This window comes from Eubalaena glacialis, chromosome 1, assembly GCF_028564815.1.
Source record: "Eubalaena glacialis isolate mEubGla1 chromosome 1, mEubGla1.1.hap2.+ XY, whole genome shotgun sequence".
In the NCBI taxonomy this organism is placed as follows: Eukaryota; Metazoa; Chordata; class Mammalia; order Artiodactyla; family Balaenidae; genus Eubalaena; species Eubalaena glacialis.
The window spans coordinates 27,322,862-27,349,379 of NC_083716.1; the positions used below are offsets into that span (position 1 = coordinate 27,322,862).

At 38.5% G+C, this 26,518-nt stretch overlaps 1 protein-coding gene across 1 annotated transcript; it reads left to right on the forward strand.

Annotated features, from left to right (window-relative positions):
• The first annotated feature begins 1,187 nt into the window (after positions 1-1,187).
• Positions 1,188-26,371, forward strand: OGA (O-GlcNAcase). The gene is made up of 16 exons (XM_061203351.1): positions 1,188-1,496; positions 4,858-4,909; positions 5,365-5,462; positions 7,014-7,144; positions 8,725-8,896; positions 10,090-10,188; positions 11,654-11,938; positions 13,631-13,789; positions 14,628-15,241; positions 15,633-15,807; positions 19,203-19,288; positions 20,251-20,355; positions 21,040-21,125; positions 21,408-21,600; positions 22,814-22,973; positions 24,241-26,371. Exons 1-16 carry the CDS (start codon positions 1,298-1,300, stop codon positions 24,375-24,377), a joined length of 2,751 nt encoding a protein of 916 aa, XP_061059334.1. The 5' UTR covers positions 1,188-1,297; the 3' UTR covers positions 24,378-26,371.
• Positions 26,372-26,518: the final 147 nt, after the last annotated feature.

Below are 26,518 nucleotides of genomic sequence, written 5' to 3' on the forward strand. Positions count from 1 at the left end.
ACACTTCACACTCCCCATTCCCAAACAGGCCAGGCCTTTTCGCCCCTTCCTACATTTGTACTCTACTTGCCTAGAGTGCTCTCTTGTCTTCCCCCCTACTCAACCTGGCTAACTCCTATTTAACCTTTATGACCCAGCTCGAAAGTGAAGCCATGGCCGCTGCCTCTCCGCAAGGGAAGATGAAGTCGGTCCCTCCTCTGAGCTCCCACAACACTTGGGTACACCGTGTGGGTATTATGTGTGTACTCGCTAGTCTGCACCACCATGCTGTGAGCTCATAGTGGCCCAAGAGGCCAGCACGGGGCAAGCTCAATAGGTGTCAGCTGAATGAAGGAATGTAGGAATGATTTAATTTTTAAAAGGGGTTAGCGCCAAGCTGGAGGTACGGGGAAATGTTTCAAGGCAGAGGAGTGAGCTGAGCTTCTTGGAGTGTTGTCTTTATAGAACCAAGCCTGGGTCGGGCTGATGTAATGAACGAACCTGTCAGAAGAATCTCAGTAGAAAGTAGGTCAGTTTCTTCCTGCCTCTTTAAGAACGAGAGGCTTGATTTCCGCGCCTGCGCATTGAGAGAGTAAACACCTCTCTTTTCCACCCACCCCCGCCCTATCCACATCCTTATTGCCCCAACCCAGCCTCCTCCCATTCTCCCCTTCTTCGGGTGGGGTAATGGTCCGTTCCAGGGAGTCTGGCTCGTTCTGGAGGGTGGCGAGCATACAAATGGTACATTCCACTGCCTTCATTACCTTCCGCTTTTCGCGGCTTGTCTGTTCTACTTCCCCCTACCGAATGAAGTTCAATAGGCTGGCCCAAAAGAAGGAGGGGGCGCCGGGTTGAGGGGACCGGTCTGAGCCGGTCTCCGGCGCAGGCGCAGTGCGGATAAACAGGAAGCGGGAGGTAGGGGCAGCAGCAGAGGAGATCCAGGGGCTTCGGGAGAAGGCAGCGGGGGAACTAGCATTATCGGAAGGGCAGTAGAAGCTAACTGAGAACGAGAAAAGGAGCCTTGGCCATCTGCCTCCAAGGAACGAGAGGTCGCAGCCTCGCTCTCCGCTTAGGCTTCCGGCTCCCCCGCCAAGGCTGAGGCTGCGGCTGACAAAGGGCTTGCGCTGGTGCCGCCGCCCTTCTCATCCGGGCATTAGGGTCCCTGCGGAGAGGGAGGGGGAAGGGCAGAGGGGGAGGGGAAAGAGCGGAGGGGCGCGCGCTTAGAGCCGAGGCCCTGTCTGGGGCTCTCCGGGCCGGCGGCCTTACGGACGGAGGCCGAGGAAGACCTGCAGAGGTGGCGGCGGCCGGGGGCAGGAGGATGGTGCAGAAGGAGAGCCAGGCGGCGCTGGAGGAGCGGGAGAGCGAGCTCAACTCCAACCCTGCCGCCTCCGCGGGCGCATCGTTGGAGCCGCAGGCAGCTCCAGCCCCCGGAGAAGACAACCCAACCGGGGCTGGGGGAGCAGCGGTGGCCGGGGCGGCAGGAGGGGCTCGGAGGTTCCTATGTGGCGTGGTGGAAGGTGAGCGCTGTGGCGCGGGCTGGGCAAGAGCGTCCTCCCTCCCTCTCCACCCCAGTAGTAATATGTTCTTTCCTTTTTTTTGCGGGGGGAGGGGGCTCTAAAAGGGGGTTATTCCCTTGGGTCTGAAATTTGACCCTGCTGAAATGAGGGAAGAGGCGAGAGGATGGGCAGGTCTTTTCTCGCGTTCTGAAACGGCGTCGAATTCCCTCCCGGCTATTAACAAGCCTGACCCCACCCGCCTTGGGCTTGGAGCCAGGTATGCTCCAATGGAGGCGGTGTAAGGAGCCTAGTCTTAGGCTCTGAGTTTTACGTCTTTGTACCTTGGGATGTTATTCCCTAGGGTGGTTTGTGTTCAAATGGAGAGATGTGTGTAGTTTTGTTGTCCCCACCCTTTGGAAAAAAGACTACCCGTACAGGTGTGCTACTTGTATTCCTGGAGTGAAGAGAAGCACTGTCGGCTTACGGTTTTACAAATTCCTTTTTGCTTAGAATTTTTGTTCTTGTGTTTTTTTGTTTGTTCTTGTGTTTTTGTTTGTTTGTTTTTTTGCTGGCCAGTCCCGAACCCCCCACCCTTTGAAGATTGATTTGCAGCCTAGAAAATTGCTTTTTGCCAACTACTGTGCCTTGGCTCTGAGGGATGAAGCTTTGACTTTAATAGTATCTGAGATACGGAATTTTAGTGACTGCAGAAGAGGTGTAAAAATTCCCTTCTCACTTCCTTCCCATTTCCATTTAAAAGGAATGATGGACTTTTTTGGTGGTTGGGGAAAATGACCAGAAGATTGTATCACAGTTTATGAATGTAATGAACAAATGTTCGGCTGTGCATTCTAAGGGAAGCATGAATCAGTTTCATTATTGCTCTTTCCTGGAGTACAGCATGTATTTGAACTTTCTGAAGTATTTTGGCTGACCCAGGGTTTTTTAGCTGTATACTTTATTAGTTCTCTCCTATATGTGGTGTGCATAGGAATAACACTGTAAAAAATACTGGTCTTTATGAAAAAACAAAGATGTGGAAAAGGAAAGAAGGATTGTCCTCTTGGTTGAGCGCTTTGGTACTCACGGAGTATTCATTTGAAAGATGGGTGGTGGTTATGCTATTTTAGATACAGTTTGATCGTAGGAGAGAACAGACTAATTGGCAGCTACCATAAGGAATGAAACGGTTCAGCAAAGTTAACTGTCTTGCAGAATTTTCGGGAAAACAGAATGGAAAACTGCCTGTGTATTTGACTGGAGTCAGTGTTTATGAAAACATGATTGCTTTGTTTGATTTATCCATTGATGTATATATAGGGCTAGAGTCTGTACTTTGTTATGTTAGATCTTGGGGTGGAGGGTGGGAAAGGAGTGCTGGGGGATTATAAATTTTAGAGCTAGACTAAAGTGAGTCTAAGGAAACTTGCCTGTCCATTACACCTTCAGTAATTATGGAGAAAAGTTAGTTGTGGTTTAGATCAGTTGGTCTGTTTTTCAGAATAGTATTAAAAGGGAACTAGTCTACTTAGAATTGTCTTATCTGTCGTCTTTTCTCCTTCCAATTCCCTAGTATATTTTCTTGGTGACTGAGCACCTGATATTTTTTTGGTGTTTGTTTTGCTTTTCTTTCCCTCGCAGACCTTTGTTGATTTTATTTATTTATTTATTATTTATTTTTGAGGTTAATTTGTGCTTTGATTTGTCAGTATAGTTTAACTACAGTGGCCTGCAAACTTTTTTGATCTAAAAAGTATATTTTACATCACAATCCAACAAACGCACACACGTATATAATATGTATACATATATAAAAGTGAAACAAAAGTTTTGCTAAAAACGTCTACCCTGAGTGTTAATTCTTTTTTTTTTTTTTAAGAATTTTTTTAAACCAAGTATGAACTGCACTGACACATCATAATCACCAAAGTCCCCGGTTCATCTTAGGTTCAGTTTAATGAAGTGAATAGTGTTGCACGTTCTATGGACAGACCTTTGTTGATTTTAACTCATGTGTAACAGCACTGCTTCCTCTTTGCCGTGCCAATTAACTAAAACCATGAACCTTACTCTCAAAGAGCAAAGTTAGGATTTCTGAAGATTAAAGTGTTAGGCACTTGAAAAAAAAAATTTTTTTTTTCATGTTGAAGCAGCTGTAAAGGAAAGTTTAATGCCTAATACTTTAAGAGAAAAATGATAATACAGGGTGTTGTAGGAAAGCTATAAAGACTTGTAAAATTCACCTAATACTTTAAATCACCTGTAAGAGAGTAACCATTGAATTGTCCAGATTGAAAGTGCCAGTTTCATATATTAGTATGTAACGAATTTTTCTTTGGCCTGTCATTGTCTTTGTGGTGCAGAGTAACTATTCTATCTAGAGTGGAGCTTATTACTGTTCAGAAATTTTGGTTTTTGAGTTAGTTTCTTAAACTGTGTGTGTGTGTGTGTGTGTGTAAGGAACATTATATGTTCAAAACACAATTTGAACCATTTTTATGATACTCCTGGGAGGTTGTCCTTATCTCTTGCAGATGATTAGACTGAGACAGGTGGAAAATAAGGTTAGGCAAGCTGTAAGGTGTGATTAGCACAAGCCACAGCTCTAAATACCAGTTTGGTGCTTATACCACTACTTAAGTCATCATTCTGCAGTTCTGTTTCTTGCAGTGTGCATTACTGTTGCTTTGCCCCCATATAGGATACTCTGGAGTGAGTCACATTCTTGAATTTTCAGTTGGTCATACATTTGCTCTGGAATTGAGATTGCTTGAGAGTTTCCTGTTTGGGCCAGTTCCAATGTTGAATTTGTTGTGAGTGTAGTTTAAGGCATTTTTTGGGTCCCTTTTATAATTTTGGGAACCAAAAAAAAAAAAAGCCATCATAAAATTAGATCAATCAGGTTCTTTTCTAATTCTGTCCCTGGTTTTTTCCCTACCTTATTTGTTTTTGCCCCTTCCCCCTCTAAAAGTGGTTTAACTCCCCTTCTAGGTAGTAATTGTTATTATTAGCAGTTTGTGGTTACTTTGCTTCCCCTTTCCCCACTGTAAGATTGAGATAATCTTTTTAAAAGTTAGATTTAAATATATTTGGTCTTTTTTGGCAGTGAAAAGAGATGATGTTTAGCTATTTTTCGATGACTTTATCACATAAATAATAAGTGTTCATGGTAGAAAAATCAGAAAATTTACCTAAGCAAAAAGGGAATTAAAATCACTTTAAAATATCGCCCCAAAACACCTTAATGTTTTACTAAACATCCTTCAGATCTTTGTATATTGTACATGTTTTTTACAAAGTGGTATTGTATGTATTATAACCTGCTTTTCTCAGTAGACAGTTTTATCACATTCTTATAATTTCATTCTTACTTTGGATCTAGGATTTTATGGAAGACCATGGGTTATGGAGCAGAGAAAAGAACTCTTTAGAAGGTAATTTTTTTATTATGTGAAGGAGAGTCTTAAACGATTAACATTTCCTTTTTTTTTTTTTTTTAACATTTCCTTTTGTTTGAGGAAATGCACTGAATAGGCCAGGTGCAGTTTGATGATTTCTCAGTTGCAGAAGTTACTTTACCTTGGTCTTTTTCCTCTTCTTCACCTAAGCCAGTGGTTCTCAAACTTTCCTGGGAAAGCTGGATAGGTTTTGGGCTCACCTGTCTTACTCAGAGCTGTTGTATTTTTATTTAAGGCTGTTTAATATGTTGACATTCCTTATAATATTTAATTTTTTACAACTCCACTGGATTACAAAAAGGTTAAAAGCTACTGCCCCAGAATATTAGCTTTTTAAGTGAAGGAGCTGCTCCAAGAAAAGGAAAAAAAGTGAGATTTACAGGTTATACATGTTGCCTGTTTATATACATGTAATTTTTTCTCCTCTTAAGGCTCCAGAAATGGGAATTAAATACATATTTGTATGCTCCAAAAGATGACTACAAACATAGGATGTTTTGGCGAGAGATGTATTCAGTGGAGGAAGCTGGTAATCTTTTTCTTTTTAATCCATAAATTCTGAGTACATGGAGAAAACAGCTATATTTTAAATGTAGTTGTACAAGAATTAAGTATTCCACTTTCACTTTGTAGGTAGTTTTCTTTTATATGGTAACTCTGTGTGTTAGTGCATATTGAAAGAGTAGCTCTATGTGTAGCCATGGTGTGATTTACAGGTATGCCAGTCTGACTTCACCTGTTCTGTGGTCATAAATTGTGCTTTTTAACTTCTGCCAGTGGACTAAACAGTGGGCCATTAGACAAAGAGGTGCTGAAGCAGAGCTAGGCCTAGGGCAAGGCAAGTGAGGGGCCTGCCGGCGGTGCAAATTTTAAAGGACTCCAAAAATCAGTAATCAAGATAAATAATACTTTATTATCCATTTTTTAAACCAGAACCAATGCAAAAAATCCACGAACAAAATACCAGAATTTTAAATAAAGATAGGGTTAGTACTACTGATCCTTCTGCTTCAGGCTCAAGTATGGCTTGGTCTTGACCACTTGATTTCTATTACTGGTCCTGTCTTTATTTAAAATGAAGAAGGGCCTCACCCTAGTCTGGGCCTATACTGAAGTGGAAAGCCATCCTGAACTATCCTTGTTACATGTGTTCTTATGTTGAGTTAGTTACATAAAATTCATAAATAAGAGAAGTAAATTAGACAAGTGGTGCTTTTCTTTGGGGACTTGATTGAATGGGGGAACATTTTCATACCTGGAATTAAATGGTAGCTAACAAGATATTTGGTTACAGAGCCCAGTCAAGGCACTGAAGGCAGAAAGTTTTCTTAAATTATGAAAAGCAATTAAAACTCGATCTAGTGTTGTTGTTTACTACTCTATATAACTTAAGTGTCTTCAACTTGATTATTTTCTGGTGATGCTGGTAATGAAATTTAATATGATCAAAATATAGTCAAATGACTATCTTGAGATACCACTGAAAGTTATTTAAAGATATATCCTGTGGTATGGAATAGTCAATTTACTTAGGAATTATGGAATTATGGAGCTATGACATTATGGAATGTCAATTAGGAAAATTGTCTTTCACATTTTAAAGACTTAAAACTGTGATGAATATTTTTCTTGTAGTTAATAAAGATGTCAAGATTGTTAAGGCCATCAATCACTTAACCCTGGTTCTTAAGAACACATTTTTCTTTTTTTCCAAATTATAAAGTTGCCATATGTAGATGTATTTATTTAGGAATTCCAGTTTTACAAAGACAGCAAAAACAAAAGCATACCTCTGAAATACTATAGGAAATAAAAATGTTTTGTATTCAGTAAGAGAATTGATGCTTAATTCAGTATTTTTGAGAAATGGCAATGCTTTTATTGAGTTCAGGGTGACGTTAAATCACATCAGGTTTGTGCCATTACGTGTTGTCACATTGGACCTGACAATTTTGTAGAATTTAAGGGACTTTTTTTTTTCTTGACTCATTGAAAATTGGAAAAAATAACCTTCAGTTTAAAGGTGAAGGCTCTTTTAGTTTTTGTGGTGCTTTCTAAAATCATGGACTCTATTCTTTAGAGCAACTTATGACTCTCATCTCTGCTGCACGGGAATATGAGATAGAGTTCATCTATGCTATCTCACCTGGATTGGATATTACCTTTTCTAACCCCAAGGAAGTATCTACATTGAAACGCAAACTGGACCAGGTAATTTCCTTACTTTTTCATTATTTTTCCCTGAATCAGTACATGAAACTAAAAGTTTTCTGAGTTGCTTTTATGATGTAAAAAGGAAACCAAATTCATAGTACTTCTTTGTTTCTGTACAAATTTTTTACTTTAACTCTTTTGATAAGAGGAATCTTTTCTAAAGTGAGTCAAAAGAGCTTTACTGGAGGTACCATTGCTTCTCAAACTTCAGTTTGCATGAGAACTACCTAAAAACAATGCTTAGAAGTGATGCTTTTTAAAAGGGTTCTTATAGGCTCCATTCCCAGAGATTCTTAATATAGACTTGAGGTGGAGACTTACCTCAGATTCCAGGAGATTCTGAGTGGTCCAGAGTCACATTTCTGGAACCTCTCTTGGGTGCCTGACTGAATTTCTGAGTGAGGTTATAGAAATAGGGTTCACTCAGTTATATGGACAAGAGATGTAATTCAGTTTGGACATGATTGGCTAGTTTCCCAAAATGAGAAGAAAAACTAGGTAAACGTGTAAGCTGTTGGTGAACCTGGAGTCTAAATTCTGCTTAACATAAAAGCTGCACATGTTTTTTGGTAAAGTTAAGTGTGCTGTTTTTTAAAATATATATATGTTTCTTTTTTTTTTTTTTTTTTTGGCCGTGTGGTATGCGGGATCTTAGTTCCCTACCAGGGATCGAACCCGCACCCCCTGCATTGGAAGCGCGGAGTCTTCACCGCTGGACCGCCAGGGATGTGTCCCCTATATATGTTTCTTTAAGCAAAAGTTTATATTGGATTTCCCTGGCGGTCCAGCGGTGAAGACTGCGCTTCCAATGCGCGGGGTGCGGGTTCGATCCCTGGTCAGGGAACTAAGAAATCCCGCATGCCGCGCAGTGTGGCCTTTAAAAAAGAAAAAAAAGTTTATATTATTGGTGGCATTAAAGTGGCTGGTAAAAAATTTAAAGTAGTTTGGGAGGTCCCTGGCGGTCCAGGGGATAGGACTCGGCGCTTTCACTGCTGGGGCCAGGTTCAGTCTCTTTTCAGGGGACTAAGATCCCACAAGCCGTGTGGTACAGCCAAAAAAAAAAATTTTTAAAGTAGTTAAATTTCTGTGAATAAGCTTTTAAAAGGTTATTTACCTATTTGATCATATTCTACTATGTTGGTCTTTCTGATTGATGGCTTAGATTTATGTGCAAAGAAATTAATTAGCATCAGTGTATCTTGACTGGAACAGGTGACTTGGGTTTGTCATGTCTTAGAGTTTATTTATTGTTCATGGTTTTTTGGTTTTTTTTTTCTGTTTGGTTTTCTGTAGTTGGCAGTGAAGGAGGTAGAAGGATAAGCCACATTATAGAAGCTTTGTTAGACATACTGGCATATTGCATTCAAACCCAAATGAAAAAATGGGTCCCAAAACTGTCTAGCTGTTTAACATGGAAAATATAAAGGCAATGGCTTGGCATTGAACATTCTACTAAGGAAAATATTTGACTTTTAAGTATAACTATTAAGTATATACTTTAATATTTGAAATCCTGTGTTTTTTACTCTGTAAGATGAGCTGGTAAAGGATCTTGTTTTTTTTTTTTCTTTTCCTAGGTTTCTCAGTTTGGATGCAGGTCATTTGCCTTGCTTTTTGATGATATTGACCATAATATGTGTGCAGCTGACAAAGAGGTATTCAGTTCTTTTGCTCATGCCCAGGTCTCCATCACAAATGAAATTTATCAGTACCTAGGAGAGCCAGAAACTTTCCTCTTCTGTCCCACAGGTATTGTATATAATAGCTTTATATTTAACTAGTCTTCTTTAAATATATAACTTTCAAAAGACCATGTATGGGCTTTGTTGTGTTGTCCCCTCTCCCTTTGGTATATAAAGGTAGGAATTCTTTTTCTAGAAGATATTTCTGTACATCTTAAGTTGGAGAGATTTGAGGGATTAATAAATGACAACTGAATAGGCAAAAGATTTTATGTATTTTTTCGGTACTGGAAGTATATGAACATTACATGTTCAGGATTAGAGGAGGGGATAGTATTATAAAAATGAAAGCTAGAAAAAAGCAAATTTACATTGCTTTTAACTTAGTCACTTCTCATATCCTCCTACTTGTTCCTTTTTTCTGCCCTTGCATATCTGTATCCCTTTTCATTCCTCCCACTCCCATCTGGGCTCTTAACTTCCAGTAGTCAGCATAGAAAGCTTAATAATTTTTTCCCCCTTTTCCTTTTTTTCCCCCTCTCATCTCTCCCTGGTTCCTTCCATTGAAAATGTTTTCTCTCTTTTTTTGCCTCTCAAAATTTAGCCTATGAGAAAACTTCCCTAGGCTTGACTTCTTGTTCAGGAAGAGTTAAATAAGTTCTAAGAAATTTTAGACTGAATTTATTTAACTGTGTATATGTCTGTCTTAGAGTATTGTGAGCCATGAACCTTATCTCAGTGGTCTGATACTATGTGAATACTCAGTGTTTAATAAGATCATACTTGGTTATTACTTAATTCACTGCAAATTATAATCAATTGTAGTTGAGTACTAATAGCCAGGGGCCTAATAATTGTATTCTTTCTATTATGATATTATCAATCCAGTCTATTTGGCCTCTGATTGTAACTGAGAAATGTAGGCAATTCAGAATTATGTAGAAAATGGTAAAAATTCTAATTATTTCTTTAGTAAACTTGTATTTCTGGTGACCATAGGACCATAAGGATTGATCTGTCCTAATACTGGAGGAAGAATATCAGATTTTATGATTTGATTCTTTTTTTTTTTTTTTTAATAAGTTGAGTCATAAATGAACTACCCACTTGAGTTTACTTCTTTTGGGACATGACATGGAGGCCTTTTATCATTTGGATGAAAATAATTTAGAATTGGTAGACATTTTTATCCCTATTCAAAAACTCATGACCATTTCACTCCTGACTGTTTTACTGATTAATTTTTCCCCCTACATTCAGAATATTGTGGCACTTTCTGTTATCCAAATGTGTCTCAGTCTCCTTATTTAAGGACTGTGGGTGAAAAGCTCCTACCTGGAATTGAGGTGCTGTGGACAGGTAAGTCTTAAAAGATTTAGACAGTAAAACTTTTAATTAACTAGGACCTTGGGAGTTGGTTGTTCTGGTTAATTGGATACTTTTATTTATTTTTAAAGTTTATTTTTATTTTTTATTTTTGGCTGCGTTGGGTCTTGGCTGCTGCACGCGGGCTTTCTCTAATTGCAGCAAGCGGGGGCTGTACTTTGTTGCAGTGCGCGGGCTTCTCATCACGGTTTCTCTTGTTGCGGAGCACGGGCTCTAGGCTCGCGGGCTTCAGTAGCTGTGGCTCGCGGGCTCTAGAGCGCAGGCTCAGTAGTTGTAGCGCACGGGCTTAGTTGCTCCGCGGCATGTGGGATCTTCCCGGACCAGGGCTCAAACCCTGCTTTGGCAGGTGGATTCTCAACCACTGCGCCACCAGGGAGGCCCCTAATTGGATACTGTTAAAAAGCTGAGCCTTAACCAGAACATTTTGTTATTAATTCTCTTTCTTATACAAAGTATACATTCTTCACTTAGTATTAAAAACATCTTTGAGGTTTTATAAAGCAGAAACTAACACACCATTGTAAAGCAATTATACTCCAACACAGATGTTAAAAAAAAAATCTTTGAGGATTTTTCAGTGAGTCTGAATATCAGTTACTGATAAACAGTAGATCTGTAGGGATCTGGGCTAACAGGTATTGATCCCAGCACTAGGAGAATGTTGTATTTTATAAAATGAAAGCTGTAATGCTAGATTGACAATTAGTAATCAGTGAGCTGTATTAGCTTTCATTCTAAGAATTAAGGGCAGAAACCCTCCCAGGGTTTAGGTTAATTAGACTTTGTCTAATTGAGGATATATTATAATGGTAAAAAATGGTTAACACGGAAATTTCTTTCTTATTGATGTATCACTTTGAGGAAAGTTACCCAAACCTTAAATATTCCTACCTTTTAACCACTAATTCTATTTCTGGGAATCTGATCTGAGGAAATATAGGGCAAGGGGAATAAAGCTGAGTAAAAGGACATGTTGCTGTGTTGTTTTAAAAAGAAAAATTGTTAGAAAATATAACAAGGAAAATAAAAAATTATATGCAGTATATTTTGAAGAACCATGTATGAGAGTCTTTTTTTGTTGTTTTTGTTTTAAAAAATTTCCTCTGAGGATTTATTTATTTATTTAATGTATTAATTTATTTATTAAAACATCTTTATTGGAGTATAATTGCTTTACAATGGTGTGTTAGTTTCTGCTTTATAACAAAGTGAATCAGCTATACGTATACATATATCCCCATATCTCTTCCCTCTCGCATCTCCCTCCCTCCCGCCCTCCCTACCCACCCCTCTAGGTGGTCACAAAGCACCGAGGTGATCTCCCTGTGCTATGCGGCTGCTTCCCACTAGCTAGCTATTTTACGTTTGGTAGTGTATATATGTCCATGCCACTCTCTTGTATGAGGGTCTTTTAATATATGGTGGTCATTATTTCTAGGTCCCAAAGTTGTTTCTAAAGAAATTCCAGTAGAATCCATTGAAGAGGTTTCTAAGATTATTAAGAGAGCTCCAGTAATCTGGGATAACATTCATGCTAATGATTATGATCAGAAGAGACTATTTCTGGGCCCATACAAAGGAAGATCTACAGAACTGATCCCGCGGTTAAAAGGAGTCTTGACTAATCCAAATTGTGAATTTGAAGCCAACTATGTTGCTATCCACACCCTTGCCACCTGGTACAAATCAAACATGAATGGAGTGAGGAAAGATGTAGTGATGAGTAAGTAGATGACTTAATTCTTGACTTTGGGAGGAGAGTTGGGATTAAGTAGAACCATTGGCAAGTATGCATTCTTTTGTCATCAAGATTTAAGAGGATTTTTTTAAGATGTTGTTTAGTCCTTTGAATGAGATGTATATGATAGAAAAAGGGCTGCTTGGACTGCCTTTGGGCAAGTTACTTAATAACTTCTTGGCCTCAGTTCTTTGTTTTTAAAATGTGACTTAGCCTTTGAAGTCTGAGTAACTAGACAAGGTAGTCTTTTAGTGTTCCTGTTATCCCTTGAATAATTCTGATTGAATTTGTGTTTTCAGGTGATTTTATTAAATGGTGTAATTTAGATGGCTAAATATTCTCCTCTGAGTTACTTAATATATAATTTAAGTTCAGCTTACATTTATGAAACGTATTCTCATTTTCGACATTGGCTTACTGATTTTTATTTATGAAAAATTCCTAATTGAGTTCCAAGTAGGAGAATGCTGACTAGTTGTTTATTCACTAACATTTAAACACCTATTTATCAGACACTAAGGATGCAAAGAATAAAATAGTCCCTACTTCGAAAGAATTTAGTCTGGTGTTAGATAAAGCAGATAGGCATTTAGTCTGGTGTTAGATAAAGCAGATAGGCAACTGTACTATAGAATGATAAGTGCTGAGATAATTATCTACAGAGTGCTAGGGGGAACACAGGAGGCAGTGATTACTTCTGCTAAGCAAAAGTGCTGGTAAATGATTTCATAGAGGAGGAGTTACTTACACTGGGTCAAAGTATGAGTAAAGTCTGCTGGGCATTAAAGGGTTGGTGGGCTAGAGATGAAAATACTAGACACTGAAAATTTCAAGTTACCTGAATTTTGGCCCATTGGGGGGTATTGAAATGTCACATTATGGTGCTTAGTGGTATGTAGTTGAAAGTTGTGTTGTTTCTCAGTTCTGTACCCCTACTTCCAGTTCTGTTTATTAAATTAATGCTTCCCTTCAAGGCTCAGTCATTGTCACCCCCTTCTCCCTAGTAAAAAACACAGAGTTAGGGATATAATCTCAGTCCTGTCTGTATACATGGCTGTTAGTATCTACCTCTTTTAAGGCAGAGCATGAAGCACGTTAACGACTAGTGGACCTTAGCCAGACTGGCCTATGTGCAGGGAAATAAGAAGGAAAGCTAAGAATAGTGGGTTTTGAATACCAAGCCAAAGAGAGTTCAGACTTAATTTTCTCTGCCAGTATCCTGGTTCTTCATTATATGCTTATTATCTGTGCTCATATGCGGGTTCTCTATCAATTTTCTCTTCTCCCCTCAATGCATTTATTAATTTGCCCATTATTTTTTCATAATTATTTGCCTTTTTAAGTTATAAGCCCCTGAAGGATAGGGAATCTTTTCTTTATGGGAAGTATAGTGCCTTTAACCTTGCATTCCCAATAATTGATTATAAGTGGACATTTGTGACTGACTTGTCCAGTGATTCTAAAGTTAATGTTTATTATTTCAGTTGGAATTTTACATTTAGCAATGCATTTAGATGACTATTCTAGGTGAAGTGGTTCAGTGAAGGGTCTTGGTTGTGTTTGCATATTATGCTTAAGGTTTGTTCTTGTTCCAGTTCTTTGCTTCTCTGGTTTTACCGTAACAATTAGTGTTTTGTAATGAAAACTGTTTTTGTGCTCTTTCTCTTTTTTTTGCAGCTGATAGTGAAGACAGTACTGTGTCGATCCAGATAAAGTTAGAAAATGAAGGCAGTGATGAAGATATAGAAACTGATGTACTCTATAGTCCACAGATGGCTCTAAAGTTAGCTTTAACAGAATGGTTGCAGGAGTTTGGCGTACCTCATCAGTACAGCAGTGAGTTTGGCCTTTCTTTGTAAGGGGTTGGATCACATTGTTTGAGACATAAAGTAAAGAACATTTGTGATGTGTCTTCTTATAGGCCTGCCAAGCAAAATGAAATTTAGGAATCTAGAGGATAAGGTTTTTAAAATTTTACTTTTGGTCTTAAATAGCTTTTATTTTGATGGAATGCTAATTTGTTTTTTTATATATATATATAAATTTATTTTATTTATTTATTTTTGGCTGTGTTGGGTCTTTGTTGCTGCGCGTGGGCTTCCTCTAGTTGTGGTGAGCAGGGGCTACTCTTCGTTGCAGTGCGTGGGCTTCTCATTGCGGTGGCTTCTCGTTGCGGAGCACGGGCTCTAGGCGCGTGGGCTTCAGTAGTTGTGGCACACGGGCTCTAGAGCACAGGCTCAGTAGTTGTGGCGCACGGGCTTTAGCTGCTCCGCAGCATGTGGGATCTTCCCGGACCAGGGATCGAACCCGTGTCCCCTGCATTGGCAGGCGGATTCTCAACCACTGCGCCACTAGGGAAGCCCGCTAATTTTTTTTTTTTTTTTTCGCTAATTTGTTTTTAAAATATCTTTTTTTGAAGTAGTTTTTAAATACAGAGCTTCAAAAGAGAAGAAAGTAATAGGTGTTGGCATGTTTATGATCTGTGTTTCCCCTCCTCTCTTCCCTTCCCCACCTCCCAGTGGTTTAGAGAAATTGTACTTTCTTGGGGCTCAAATTATTTGGAATCTCAAATTGAGGCTCTTAGTTAGAGATATGATAAGAAGAAAACATTTCTCTAGATCTAATTTGTTCTGTTTCTAATTCTGATTATCTTTCTGGCAATTTGTTTTTATAGGTAGGCAAGTTGCACACAGTGGGGCTAAAGCAAATGTAGTAGATGGGACTCCTCTAGTTGCAGCACCCTCTTTAAATGCCACAACTGTAGTTACAACCGTTTACCAGGAGCCCATTATGAGCCAGGGAGCAGCCTTGAGTGGTGAGCCTACAGCTCTGACCAAGGAAGAAGAAAAGAAACAGCCAGATGAGGAACCCATGGACATGGTAGTGGAAAAACAGGAAGAAACAGACCACAAGAATGACAATCAAATACTAACTGAAATTGTTGAAGCTAAAATGGCGGAGGAATTGAAACCAATGGACACTGATAAAGAGAGCATAGCTGAATCAAAATCCCCAGAGATGTCTATGCAGGAAGATTGCATTAGTGATATTGCCCCGATGCAGACTGATGAACAGACAAACAAGGAGCAGTTTGTGCCTGGTCCAAATGAGAAGCCTTTGTACACTGCAGAACCGGTAACTCTGGAGGATTTGCAGTTACTTGCTGACCTATTCTACCTTCCTTATGAGCATGGACCCAAAGGAGCGCAGATGTTACGGGAGTTCCAGTGGCTTCGAGCAAATAGCAGTGTTGTCAGTGTCAATTGTAAAGGAAAAGACTCTGAAAAAGTGAGTATGCTTAATTTACCTGTTTCTCTGGCCTGAACGGGTCCCCATGCTGTTGATACAGGGGAGGTCTTAAATGAGAATTGACCACATCTTAGAATGTGTTCTGTAAAGTAGGTACGGACTCTGCTGAATCTGATATATACAGTTCCTTAGTTTGACCTTATAGTAGGTAGGAATGAAGGAAAGTCAAAATTGATTATTTTAGGAATATTTGTCAGTTTGGGGAGACAGACGTTTATTGTTTGTCTTTAAAAGTTTAAGCCCATTGATTCTTTAATGTTTAGTATAAATTTGCAGGTACCTGATAATGTAAACAGCTTAGTTTATAAGCTGTGTTTTAGATTGTTGTTAAACTTTCAATTTTTTGAGTGTTTTTATTGATCCTCAATAGATTGAAGAATGGCGGTCGCGGGCAGCCAAGTTTGAAGAGATGTGCGGACTAGTGATGGGCATGTTCACTCGGCTCTCCAATTGTGCCAACAGGACAATCCTTTATGACATGTACTCCTATGTTTGGGATATCAAGAGTATAATGTCTATGGTGAAGTCTTTTGTACAGTGGTTAGGTAGGTATACCAGGAGTAATCTCTTCTCCTCAGATATATTGTCCCTTAAAAAAAAAAACATTATCCCATAGGGAGAAAAACATTTAGGGAATTGACGAACTTCCAACTGTGTTTAAATTCTTTGCCTAGATTTCAAAGGTGTACCCATTGTTACAGACTTGAGGTGCAAGCCTCAGTAAATACACTGAGCACGTTGATTTTTCTCCCTTGGGCTAATTCAGCATAAATATCTTGAAAATGTGTTAGAAAGTACTGACTTTAACTTGCTCTGACTGAATGCTTCCTGGATGGAACCATGTATACCACTTTTATTTGATTTGGAGATGAGACACTATGAATTGTGACTCTGTAAGCTCTCTGCTGCTTGCTGTGTCTTGATGACATTAATGCTGTGTTTAACAGAACAATTGCCGAAATGACCTAAGGGGGCCTGGAAAGAGGAAGCCATCCTCCCAGCCCTGTGCGCATGCGAGCTTTAGTGTTAGGCTATTCTGGTGCTACTTGGTATTATTTCACAGAGGTCTTTCTTTATGCCTCTACCAAGTAATTGGTTTTAGCAGGGGATAAAAATTGCAATCCCCTGAAAACTCTGCTTCATTAAATGGACTTCTCTTTTGAAAACAGTGATTTTTTTTTTTTTTTTTAATTCTCAAACTTGGTAAAAAGCACCAGCATGGCCAAGTTTCTTCAGGGATCTCATTTCATTTCCAGGTTTTCAGTCCAGCTATAAGGAATATCTAATGGACTTATGCATAGCACACAGCAGGCAGCAAGGCTAACTGACGTGTCATAGTTTTCATAGTAGTCACAAATACTATATGATGGGTTACATACTGTTGGTTGTGAAATAAAAGTGTGAAACCTGTGAGCTTAGAGTAACTCAGGAGTAGTAGCAAAAAGATGTCTCACTTTCTGCGTATATACTTTTGGACTCTTAAATATAAAAAAAAAGTTTTTCCTGTGATACAACTAATTAGCAGCTAAAAATAGAGTCTCTCGTTAATTTGAAAGTAGAGGGAATTCCCTGGCTGTCCAGTGGTTAGGATTCCACGCTTCCATTGCAGTGGGCATGGGCTCGATCCCTAGTCCGGGCACTACCCACAAGCCATGAGGCACGGCCAAAAATAAAAAAATAAATAAATAAATTGGGGAAAAAAGAAAATAGAGAATTTTGGGTTCCTGTATATGTAGCACAACAGGTAAAAGAGAGAATTTTGACCTCCTCTTGTTAAAAGGCTCCAAGATACCTCTTCTCTGTGATACACGTCTGCCCTTAGGCTTAGGAAAAACCTCTGTATTGATTATTGGATGATGGCATTTGCCTTCCAGGCTTTTGGCCGGGAGGATATAATTAACCCTTATAGGGATTGAAGTCCTTAAGTTTCCAACCTGCAATCCGGATTATTAAGTTTGAGAAAGTGTTGCTTAAAACATTTGATACTCAGCTTTTAATTCAAGAATTACTAAAAATTCTTGATTATATACAGTATTGCTGCTTTTTCCTCTCAGGCTTTACCTCTGTACTGTGCAGTTATGGGGGCAGCTTTCCCAGATTGTATATAGCTGTTGTACAATCTCAAGGTCAGAGCATCTTAGAAGCTTTAAATAATCATCTAGGCATCCACGTAGCTTTACAACAGCTCACGACAAAGAGAGTATTTTCATGGTTCTATAGTAATTTCAGGGAGTTACTGATGAGTACCCTTTGTTTTCCTCTAGTCTCCAGTCCAGCTGGCATTCAGTCCTTTAAAGAATGTGGCTATGCAGTACTTTTGATTACTAACGACTTCTATTATCTTCTTCCCCATTGTGTACAGATGGGAGAATCCTCAGCACAAGTTCTACTACTATTGGATGGACAGCGGCAGATGTTCACAGCGCGTCATGATTAATTAGTTTAACTTAAAAGGTTCTGTGAGGTAGCTCAGGTAGCTTTAAGGGCAGTAGGCATGAACTGAAGTCACGTTTGCGCAGCGACTGAGGCATTAACCATGTTTTCATTTATACAGCTCTTCGTACATGCAGCTTTTTATTGTAATAGTTGGAAGTGCTAGTTATGTTGTAGTCTCAAAGTGAGGGGTAGGGGAAATTGGCTCATCTTAAAGTTTGAGACGTGTAGTTTTTTCCTGCAGTGTAAGTTTACACTGAGCTATGGAATGGGGCAGGTTCTCTTCATAACCTAAATTTTGACCCTATTTCATATTTATTTTACAAATATTACATTATATATATATTCTTAAGTACCCCTACCCCTGAAAAATGACACCCCTGGATATAATCTCTTAATGGGCCTGAATTGTCAACAAAAAAATTGGTTTGCTTTGGGACTGTCTGACTAGCACACTGTGTATCGTACTGATGAGACTGTTAACTTGAACAGGAGGTAGAATGCTGTCTTCAATTGGAAAAGAACTATATTGCGCTGCTTTATCTTGTCAGAAGACTAGGCAGGTGATTTTGATTTGGCCTCCAAATTATCTTTTAATTATCTTATTAGCTTCCTTTATTGCCTATGGAAGGCAATTATAATTTGCTTTTAATTATCTCTTATTATTAGCTTCCTTTATTGCCTGTGGAGTTGGTTAAGTGGTGACCTTAAATGTGGACTTTTGGGCCTCAAAGCCTGCCACTCCATGTGTGAGCTAAGTGCACTGCAAAGACTATAGTGGTTGATCAGAGGAGCCAGATACTGTCATACTTTCAAGAAAAGTATGTTTTAGCTGTGGACAAATTAGGAGCATCAGTTGGCTCTCCTTAGTTCTCAGAATCTGTCAGACTGGTGTTGTTACTAGCCAAGTCTGAATTTGGATTGTCCTTGTCAGAAAAAAAAGAAAAAGTACTCATTGTGTTTCATTGTCAACTTACTGAATAATTTCTTTTACTTATTCTGCTGACCTTAGTTTTCTGACAAGATTAACCCCTTTTCCCCCCTTTTTCCCTTCCCTGTACCCTTCCTCAAAATGTAAAATGTGACTTCAGACAAGTTTAATTCCTTCATGGGCTGTGATAATAAAATGTCTCATCAATCTCACTTCATTTCACTTTAAAGTTACTGTAATTTTGCTACAGAGCAACCAGCTGCCTTGAGTTTTACAGCTGTACCTAGGGAATATATAAGCGTGACCCAGACAAACTTGACACTTTTTCCTTCCAATAATTTAAGAAAGGGTAGAACTCTTTCAGTAGAACAGTGATTATTCATTGATCAGAGGAAGGAACATCAGTATTGAAATTCCATTACAAATTAAAAAAAATTATTATCACAGCCTTGTCCTGAAACCCTGGATTATTACTGTTAGCTGTTTCCACAAAGTGTTTGTTAGTTTGTTGGACGTTTGAGACCCCAGGAAATCCCCTTTCTCGTAACGTTCTCCGCTTGGATCTGATCTCAACAGGGTGTCGTAGTCATTCTTCAGCACAGTTCTTAATTGGAGACCAAGAACCCTGGGCCTTTAGAGGTGGTCTAGCAGGAGAGTTCCAGGTATCAATATGAATTCACAACTGAATTGACGTTTTCTTTGTCTTATGAGAAACCTTATGTTGCGCATCAGATGGCTGGAAGGATTGGTCTGCCGAAGGCTTTCTAGTCCCAAATTCAATTAGTTACATAGCTGGATTTTAAATCAAATTTTCCTCCTCTTTCGCAGTAATTTCTGAAGGAGATGCTGCCAATTCCCCCCCGCGCCTGCGAAGCGCAGCGGCTCTAGGTATACACTTCACATTGTTTCTTTGCAGGTCGCACAGCATTTTAATCTGCGCCCGCAATGCACAATGCGCGCATGCTTGTCTGCCAGTGGAAACTCCATGAGCAAAAAGGATGAATAATTATGCAAATGAATTGTGAAAGGGCTTTTGGATATTTTCCCAATTATTTTATAAGTAATACTTGTACTTGAAATTCAGAACAGTCCAGGAATGAAAATTTGAACAAAATATGAAGTTTATTTGCTGTTGGAATTTGTTCATGGACTTTCAGGTGCTCTACTTTTCTCCCCCCAACAGGTGCTCTGCTGCGCACAGCAAACTGAAGCGCATTGCTTTGGGGATAAAGCGTCTCCTGGACAGATAACCCTCTTCAGACCAAACCTCTCCTCCTGACAGTCTGTTCTGCCATCTTTTAGTGAGAGATGGTCTATATAAGATTGGTTTAAAAGATAGATTTGTCATAATTGGAATAGAATTTTTTTTTTTTTTACTGTATATTTAAATCCCCAGTAGTATGCCACTAAAGCTGTGTAACTCAGTTTGGGTAATTTCTATTCAGAAGCACTCCCCTCCCCCAGCAAAGAGGTGTTTTTATTAGTAAAGCATAGCACACCCCTCTTCTTTAGGTCTGCCTGCAGTAGCCAGTTAATGTTAAGTTGGTAATCTGCAGTGCACACTCATTAAAAAAAGTAAATATCTTCCCAACACTAATCATCTCCCTTTTTTTTCTTCCCACAGCGTTTGCTGCCAATTGATGGGGCAAATGACCTCTTTTTTCAACCACCCCCACTGACTCCAACCTCCAAAGTTTATACTATCAGACCATACTTTCCTAAAGATGAGGTAATCGTCTACTTGTCAACTTGGTGTATGGTTATGGTGAACACTGAATCCTTTCCTTTGAACTCCCTGGTTAAAAGAATCAGTTTTGTGTCTTAAAACTTTAGATGGAGAAAGTTTAACTAAAACATTGAACATGGGATGTTTAAAGAAGAGCTGAAGGAGTTTAGACTCAACATCTCGTGTCGGTTCTTTAAAAAAAAAAACAGATGAAATGTATTCAGAGTTGGAATTACTGAACGATGTCTGAATGATCTGTTGTTCTCAGCTGATTTTCTCCTATATATTTTCTGCAGTTTTCAGTTGTGAAGTGCTTACAGGCTGCTTGATAATTAGCTATAGAAATAAAAAGCATGCCTGCTTAAAGACAATAACATGTTTTAAACATTTGGGATGTATAGAAAACTCAGCCTCATAGTTTGCTGGATTTTGAATCCACTACTTACTGTCTAAAACTATACCCTGCAAAGCAATTCTCACTGTTTACTATAACCATGCTATTTTCTACTGGCTTTACAAATAAGACTCAATAAATCTCTATTTAACAAAGCAGAGGTGATATTTATGACAAGCCAAACGTTTTGTTACTCCCTCTTCTAGAAGTCCACTCTGACTTATGAGTCATATTGTTGTTAAATTCTGTTGCCATTTTTCTTGATGTGTTGCTTAACTAGATTATATTTTCAGGCTTCCGTGTACAAGATTTGCAGAGAAATGTATGACGATGGAGTCGGTTTACCTTTTCAAAGTCAGCCTGACCTTATTGGAGACAAGTATGTGATGAAGTATTCGGATTTGTTGGATTTGGGAGTAGACAATTTCATAGCCAGGTTTATCAGGTTGAGGGGAGGTGCTGACTGGAAATAGAGTTTTTTAGAAGTCCTACTTTAGTTGTAATAAAATCTGAGCATTAATATGTGTATATTTCCAGTTTGTATTTACATCAAACGTAGATTCCACGCATTGTCATTCGAGTGTATTGGGCCTTACATCACTGAATTCTAATGTTTTGTGTTAGTAACTTAACTCACTCTGGTCTTTTTTCTTGTGAGCAGGTTAGTAGGAGGGCTGCTTTCCCTCAGCCTGGATTACTGTTTTGTCCTAGAAGATGAAGATGGCATATGTGGTTATGCCCTGGGCACTGTAGATGTGACCCCCTTCATTAAAAAATGTAAAATTTCCTGGATTCCCTTCATGCAGGAGAAGTATACCAAACCAAATGGTGACAAAGAACTCTCTGAGGCTGAGGTAATACACAGATTTAGAATTATACAATGGTAATTTTTTAGAAAATAAAATACTTATTAAAATAAAAAAGCAAGCAGATATATCTTAAAATCCCAGTGCTTACTAAATTTCTTACAGAGAAGAATTCTTAGGGCTTATTCTTATTAGCATGGTATTTTCCACTGTTCCCTACAGTTTTTGATTTGGAAGCGTTGTTGTAATACTTTCTCAAGTAAAAGCACAACGTAGACAATTAAAGAACCTTCTTTCTCCCTCCCTTTCTGTTTTGAAGCACCAAACTTACGGATGTTATGGTCTCTTCTTTGGGTACTCAGGGCAAGTTTAGGTAATTAAAAATCTCTCATTTGCGTGCTAAGGAAGCTAACTTACTTTCTCAATAATGCATTTCTCATGGTAATTAAAAACTAATAGGAATGAACTTTAAAAATAGTTTCTTCTTGAGAATTTTTATTTTCAATAAATACTTTTAGAGAATATACTTAGACTCATATTTGTGACATTGTCTCTATGTAATAGGAGGCTGGGTTGGATTAGGCTCCCTTACTTGGGATTTCATCGACATGACTGCAGCATGCTGGTGATTGAGCTGTTGATGTGTTGCTTTTCCATATCTGACAGTTCTCAGCATAGGAACCTATGAAGAAAAACCAGTGTGTCTCTTATAAACTTTTTTGTAAAAATTGTGGTAAAGCATACAGAACATAAAATTTACTGTTTTAACCATATTTTAGTGTACAGTTCAGTAGTGTTAAATACATTCACATTTTTGTGCAATACAAGCTTTTTAAAAATTGTTTTATTTTGAATTATTTTTTATTTTGAATAATTTTAGATGTACAGAAGTTACAAAGATAATACAGAGTTCCAGTATACCCTTCACCCATTTTCTACATTTGTCCTAGTCTAAGAAACCAACTTTGGTACATTACTGTAAACTCCTCACCTTACTTACCAGTTTTTCCACTAATGTCCTTTATCTGTTCCAGGATCCAATCCAGTATACCACATTACATTTAGACAAACTTTTAAAAAAAATAAAAACACTTCAGCTAGAATTATAAGCTAATTAATTCTGCATGTGGTAATTTTATAATTACCAGAAGAGTTATTGAATATTGCTTTCCTTTTCCTGTTACTGAGTTCTGTAGTTGGGATATATGGATTCATAATGAGTAGCTACTGAAAGTCAAGAGATTCTTCCTAATTTTTACAGAAAATTATGTTGAGTTTCCATGAAGAACAGGAGGTGTTGCCAGAAACTTTCCTTGCCAACTTCCCTTCTCTGATAAAGATGGATATTCACAAAAAAGTAACTGATCCAAGTGTAGCCAAAAGCATGATGGCTTGCCTCCTGTCTTCACTGAAGGCTAATGGTGAGTACATATTTGTAGAGTTGCTGGTATTTGGGCTAGGTGGGGACAGGACTCTATTTTAGGATAAAAAGAAAGAAGTGAATTTACATTCCCTTCTCCACCATTTATGGTTTTGCTTCTGAATTATTAGTGCTGCAAGAATTGGATGTGTATTAATCATTGAAAAATACTGCTCTTTTACACTATGAATGCTTATTTTGAGCCCCAATTAAATGAGAAGTGTACGTTTATTTTGCTAGGAGACTTATAAATGATAGTTGAAAATTAAACGAACCTCGGGAAGACTTCATTTAGGAATGCAGAGTCGCTGATGTTTTTTGAGTTTGTTACTTAAACCTTCAAAAATACTTTGCTGAACCTTAGTGGTATGAAAACTTTTTCTGTAAAGGGCCAGATATTGAGTATTTTGGGCTTTAAAAAGACAACATACAGTGTTCCGTTGCATGTTCTTTTTTTAAACAACCTTTTAAAGCTGTAAAAAAACAAAAACAAAAACAAATTTTTAGCCTTTGGCAATACAAAAATGGGCAGCTTATGGAGCACTAAGTAGAGGGTTCTTGATGTGTGAGGATGCACTTTTGTTGCATCTTTATATCATTTGATTCAGTGGTGTCCCCTTTGTGGGATAATTTAAACACCTCTGTTCGATGAAAGTATAATTCTCAGTGTTGTGCTTGGAACTGAATTATGCAGGTGTATGAGGTATGTCTTTAACATATAAAACACATTCTGGTTGTATTGGCTTGCGACATAGGCTGGAATAGGCTCTGCCCTGTGGGTCCCTCAAAGATACTTTACATAAATATATTGTAACATTCAACAGAGGTATCCTTTGCCTTGAGGTTTCTTAACAACCTCTTTGCCAAAAGATTTTCTTTCTGGGGAAGAGTGTTACCATGCAAAAAAAAAATTTTTTTTGAAGTATATATATATATTTTTTGAAGTATATTTGACAATTAAGAATTGTATATATTTAAGGGGTACAATTTGATGACTTGAAATACATTGTGAAATAATCACCATATTAAAGCTAGTTAACATATCCATCACTTTAAGGTAGTTATCACTGCAGTATTGATGAATATAAATTTTGACTTTTGATATAAATTTTAAAAATTTTATGAAATTTAGGGGCTGGTATAGATAAGCCAGTACTATGATCTTTTTGAAATATATTAAAGATTAATTACAATTCATATTCATAAGTCTCTGAATTAAGTGACATTTATAGTTTGAATTTTTTTTTTTTTTTTTTTTTCCCCCCTAGGCTCTCGAGGGGCTTTCTGTGAAGTGAGACCTGATGATAAAAGAATTTTGGAATTTTACAGCAAGTTAGGCTGTTTTGAAATTGCAAAAATGGAAGGATTTCCAAAGGATGTGGTTATACTTGGTCGGAGCCTGTGACGTTTGTTGGCACTATGAACTGTTGGGAAGTCTCTTCACTTCACCTGGTGGGTGGTGGTTGGGGTCTTCATACAGCTCAGTCTCTGGAGCAGCAACAGATCGGCTAATTCAGATTGGAAATAAAGAGGACTATGTAAAACTCACTCATCATGCTTAGAGACTACTCGCTGGTTGGAAAAAGATAGTATTGCTGTAAATCCTGTATGAAAGGGATGTGGGCCTCCTTATTGGGTCTTGTGTTAGGTGCCGAGACCTCTTACGTGGGCTTATAGGGAGGGGGTCTTCAATAAATGTAGTCAGCACTGTTTTCTGCATCCAGTGTGGTTGCATTTCTCACCTAAGAGTAATCAAAATCATTTGTCATCCTCCTTGGCTTATTGAATGAAATGTACCTCATTCTTTGAGGACATGGCAAAGATGAGAAAGATTTGGTTTCAGAGGCTTCAGGGTGGAGAGTCCAAGTGGGATGGTTATGGCATAGTTTAAGCTGAATAAATGATTTCAATTTGGGCGGTTTTTCTGCTTTTTGTAAAGCCTTGGCCAGTTGTCTCTTGTGACCATTATTGGTTCAGGCATGTTGTGCTTTGTAGGGACAAATGTGCAGTTGTTTGTGGCAAAAGCCTAAAAATGACAAACTTGTAAATTATTTTGTATATAAACTAAACTAGCTGTAACCTGACTATCCTTTGTGTTTACTGTTTTTGTAATTTTCCTTTTGAAAATGAAAGGGTGTGGTTCAAGCTGGCACTTTGAATATGTAAATCAGTGGAAAGTGTATTTTCTTTACTTTTGTCTTTGTTTTTTTAGAAGTTTTATTATTTTCGAAGTGCCTCCCACCTAGGGCTAGGCCATGACCACTTTGGGTACCAGAGCCTAACTTCATAGGACTCAATCTGTTGCAAAGTGCAGTCACTTCTGGAAATTAACCTCAATTCAGGTCAGCATGTGAAATGTTAGTTTTGACTTCTGGCAAGTAGGGTTCAGGGACTGATTGATCCCATTTGCGCACAGGTCAGTTGTCCTTTAATTTCAAGACCTGTTACTACTGGTTTTATTAAATCAGAGTCTTTAGTTCTTGCATGTTTGTATCAAATTTAAAAGAATGAGCACACTTTAACCAATGAATTACGGTTACCCTTTTCTCTTTCCTTTAACCACAGGTTCTGAAAGCTTTCAAGTATTTTAGATTTGGTGTGTTTAAGGGTTCTGAGCATGAGGCTAGCAGGTAATCTCTGCAGGATTCATTTTTTTAATCATGGCTGGCTGGCTTCTCCATAGATTGGTAACAGTATTTTGTTATCTTGCTTCCCTGCAGTTTTGTATCAGCAGTTTAACTTTGAGCTGAGAGTGGGGAGGGTCAAGGAGAAGGAAATTTAAAACATATTTTCTTTCATAGATTTCCATCAGTGTGGGCTTTGAAAAGAGAGTCTTTTAAAGCATTGTACCTAGTGACTTTCAACCAAAGCCTGTGAGTGTGAATGGGTGAGATGAACGAAGGAGGCCTCTTCACATTCAGGGTTAGAAACCTGCAACTGATAGCAGGATATGTAAGGTATGTTGGACAACGGGAACCAAGTTTGCGTTTTCAAGGGCTGAGATGAAGGGAAGATCTCTACAAGATATGGTTTAAAACGGCTTAATGTCATTTGGTTTTCTCTTTAAGTACATTTTGTACACTAGTGGACAGTTCTAGCATTTTATCTGGAGGATTCATTCAATGGTCGTCATCCTGTGGAATCAGGATTTTTAGCAAGTTTGCTGCAGCTTTATCTTGGCTTTTAATAAGTTTGGCTGGTGTTCTGGTCACAGAGCTAACTATGAAACATGTCCACGCCGCTAGGATTGTTCAGTGCTATGCTATCCATCTTCTATTGTTACGACTATTTATTACGGTTGGGTGGTATTCCATTGATTGTTTAGATCACAGCTCTCAGTTCCTGTAGAAAACGAACTGTAAAACCATCTGAAGACCATACAAGAGGCAAAATAAAACTTGAAGTGAATGTGTGTGGTCGTGTACTGTGTAAACCTCCTTCCTGTTTCTGCCTCCTACCTTTTCTCCTGCCCTTGCATTCCCGAGCAAGTGTTCCTCCTTTCCACAGCTATTCCAAGTTAGGGACTGGATCTTAAAGGCAGTTCTC

Excerpts from the sequence above, each read along its gene's own strand:
- OGA (XM_061203351.1), top strand. The coding sequence starts at position 1,298 with ATGGTGCAGAAGGAGAGCCAGGCGGCGCTGGAGGAGCGGGAGAGCGAG. Across the intron at positions 19,289-20,250 it reads GTCTAGCAGGAGAGTTCCAG|CGTTTGCTGCCAATTGATGG; the intron begins GTATCAATATGA and ends TTCTTCCCACAG. Across the intron at positions 21,601-22,813 it reads AAGAACTCTCTGAGGCTGAG|AAAATTATGTTGAGTTTCCA; the intron begins GTAATACACAGA and ends TAATTTTTACAG.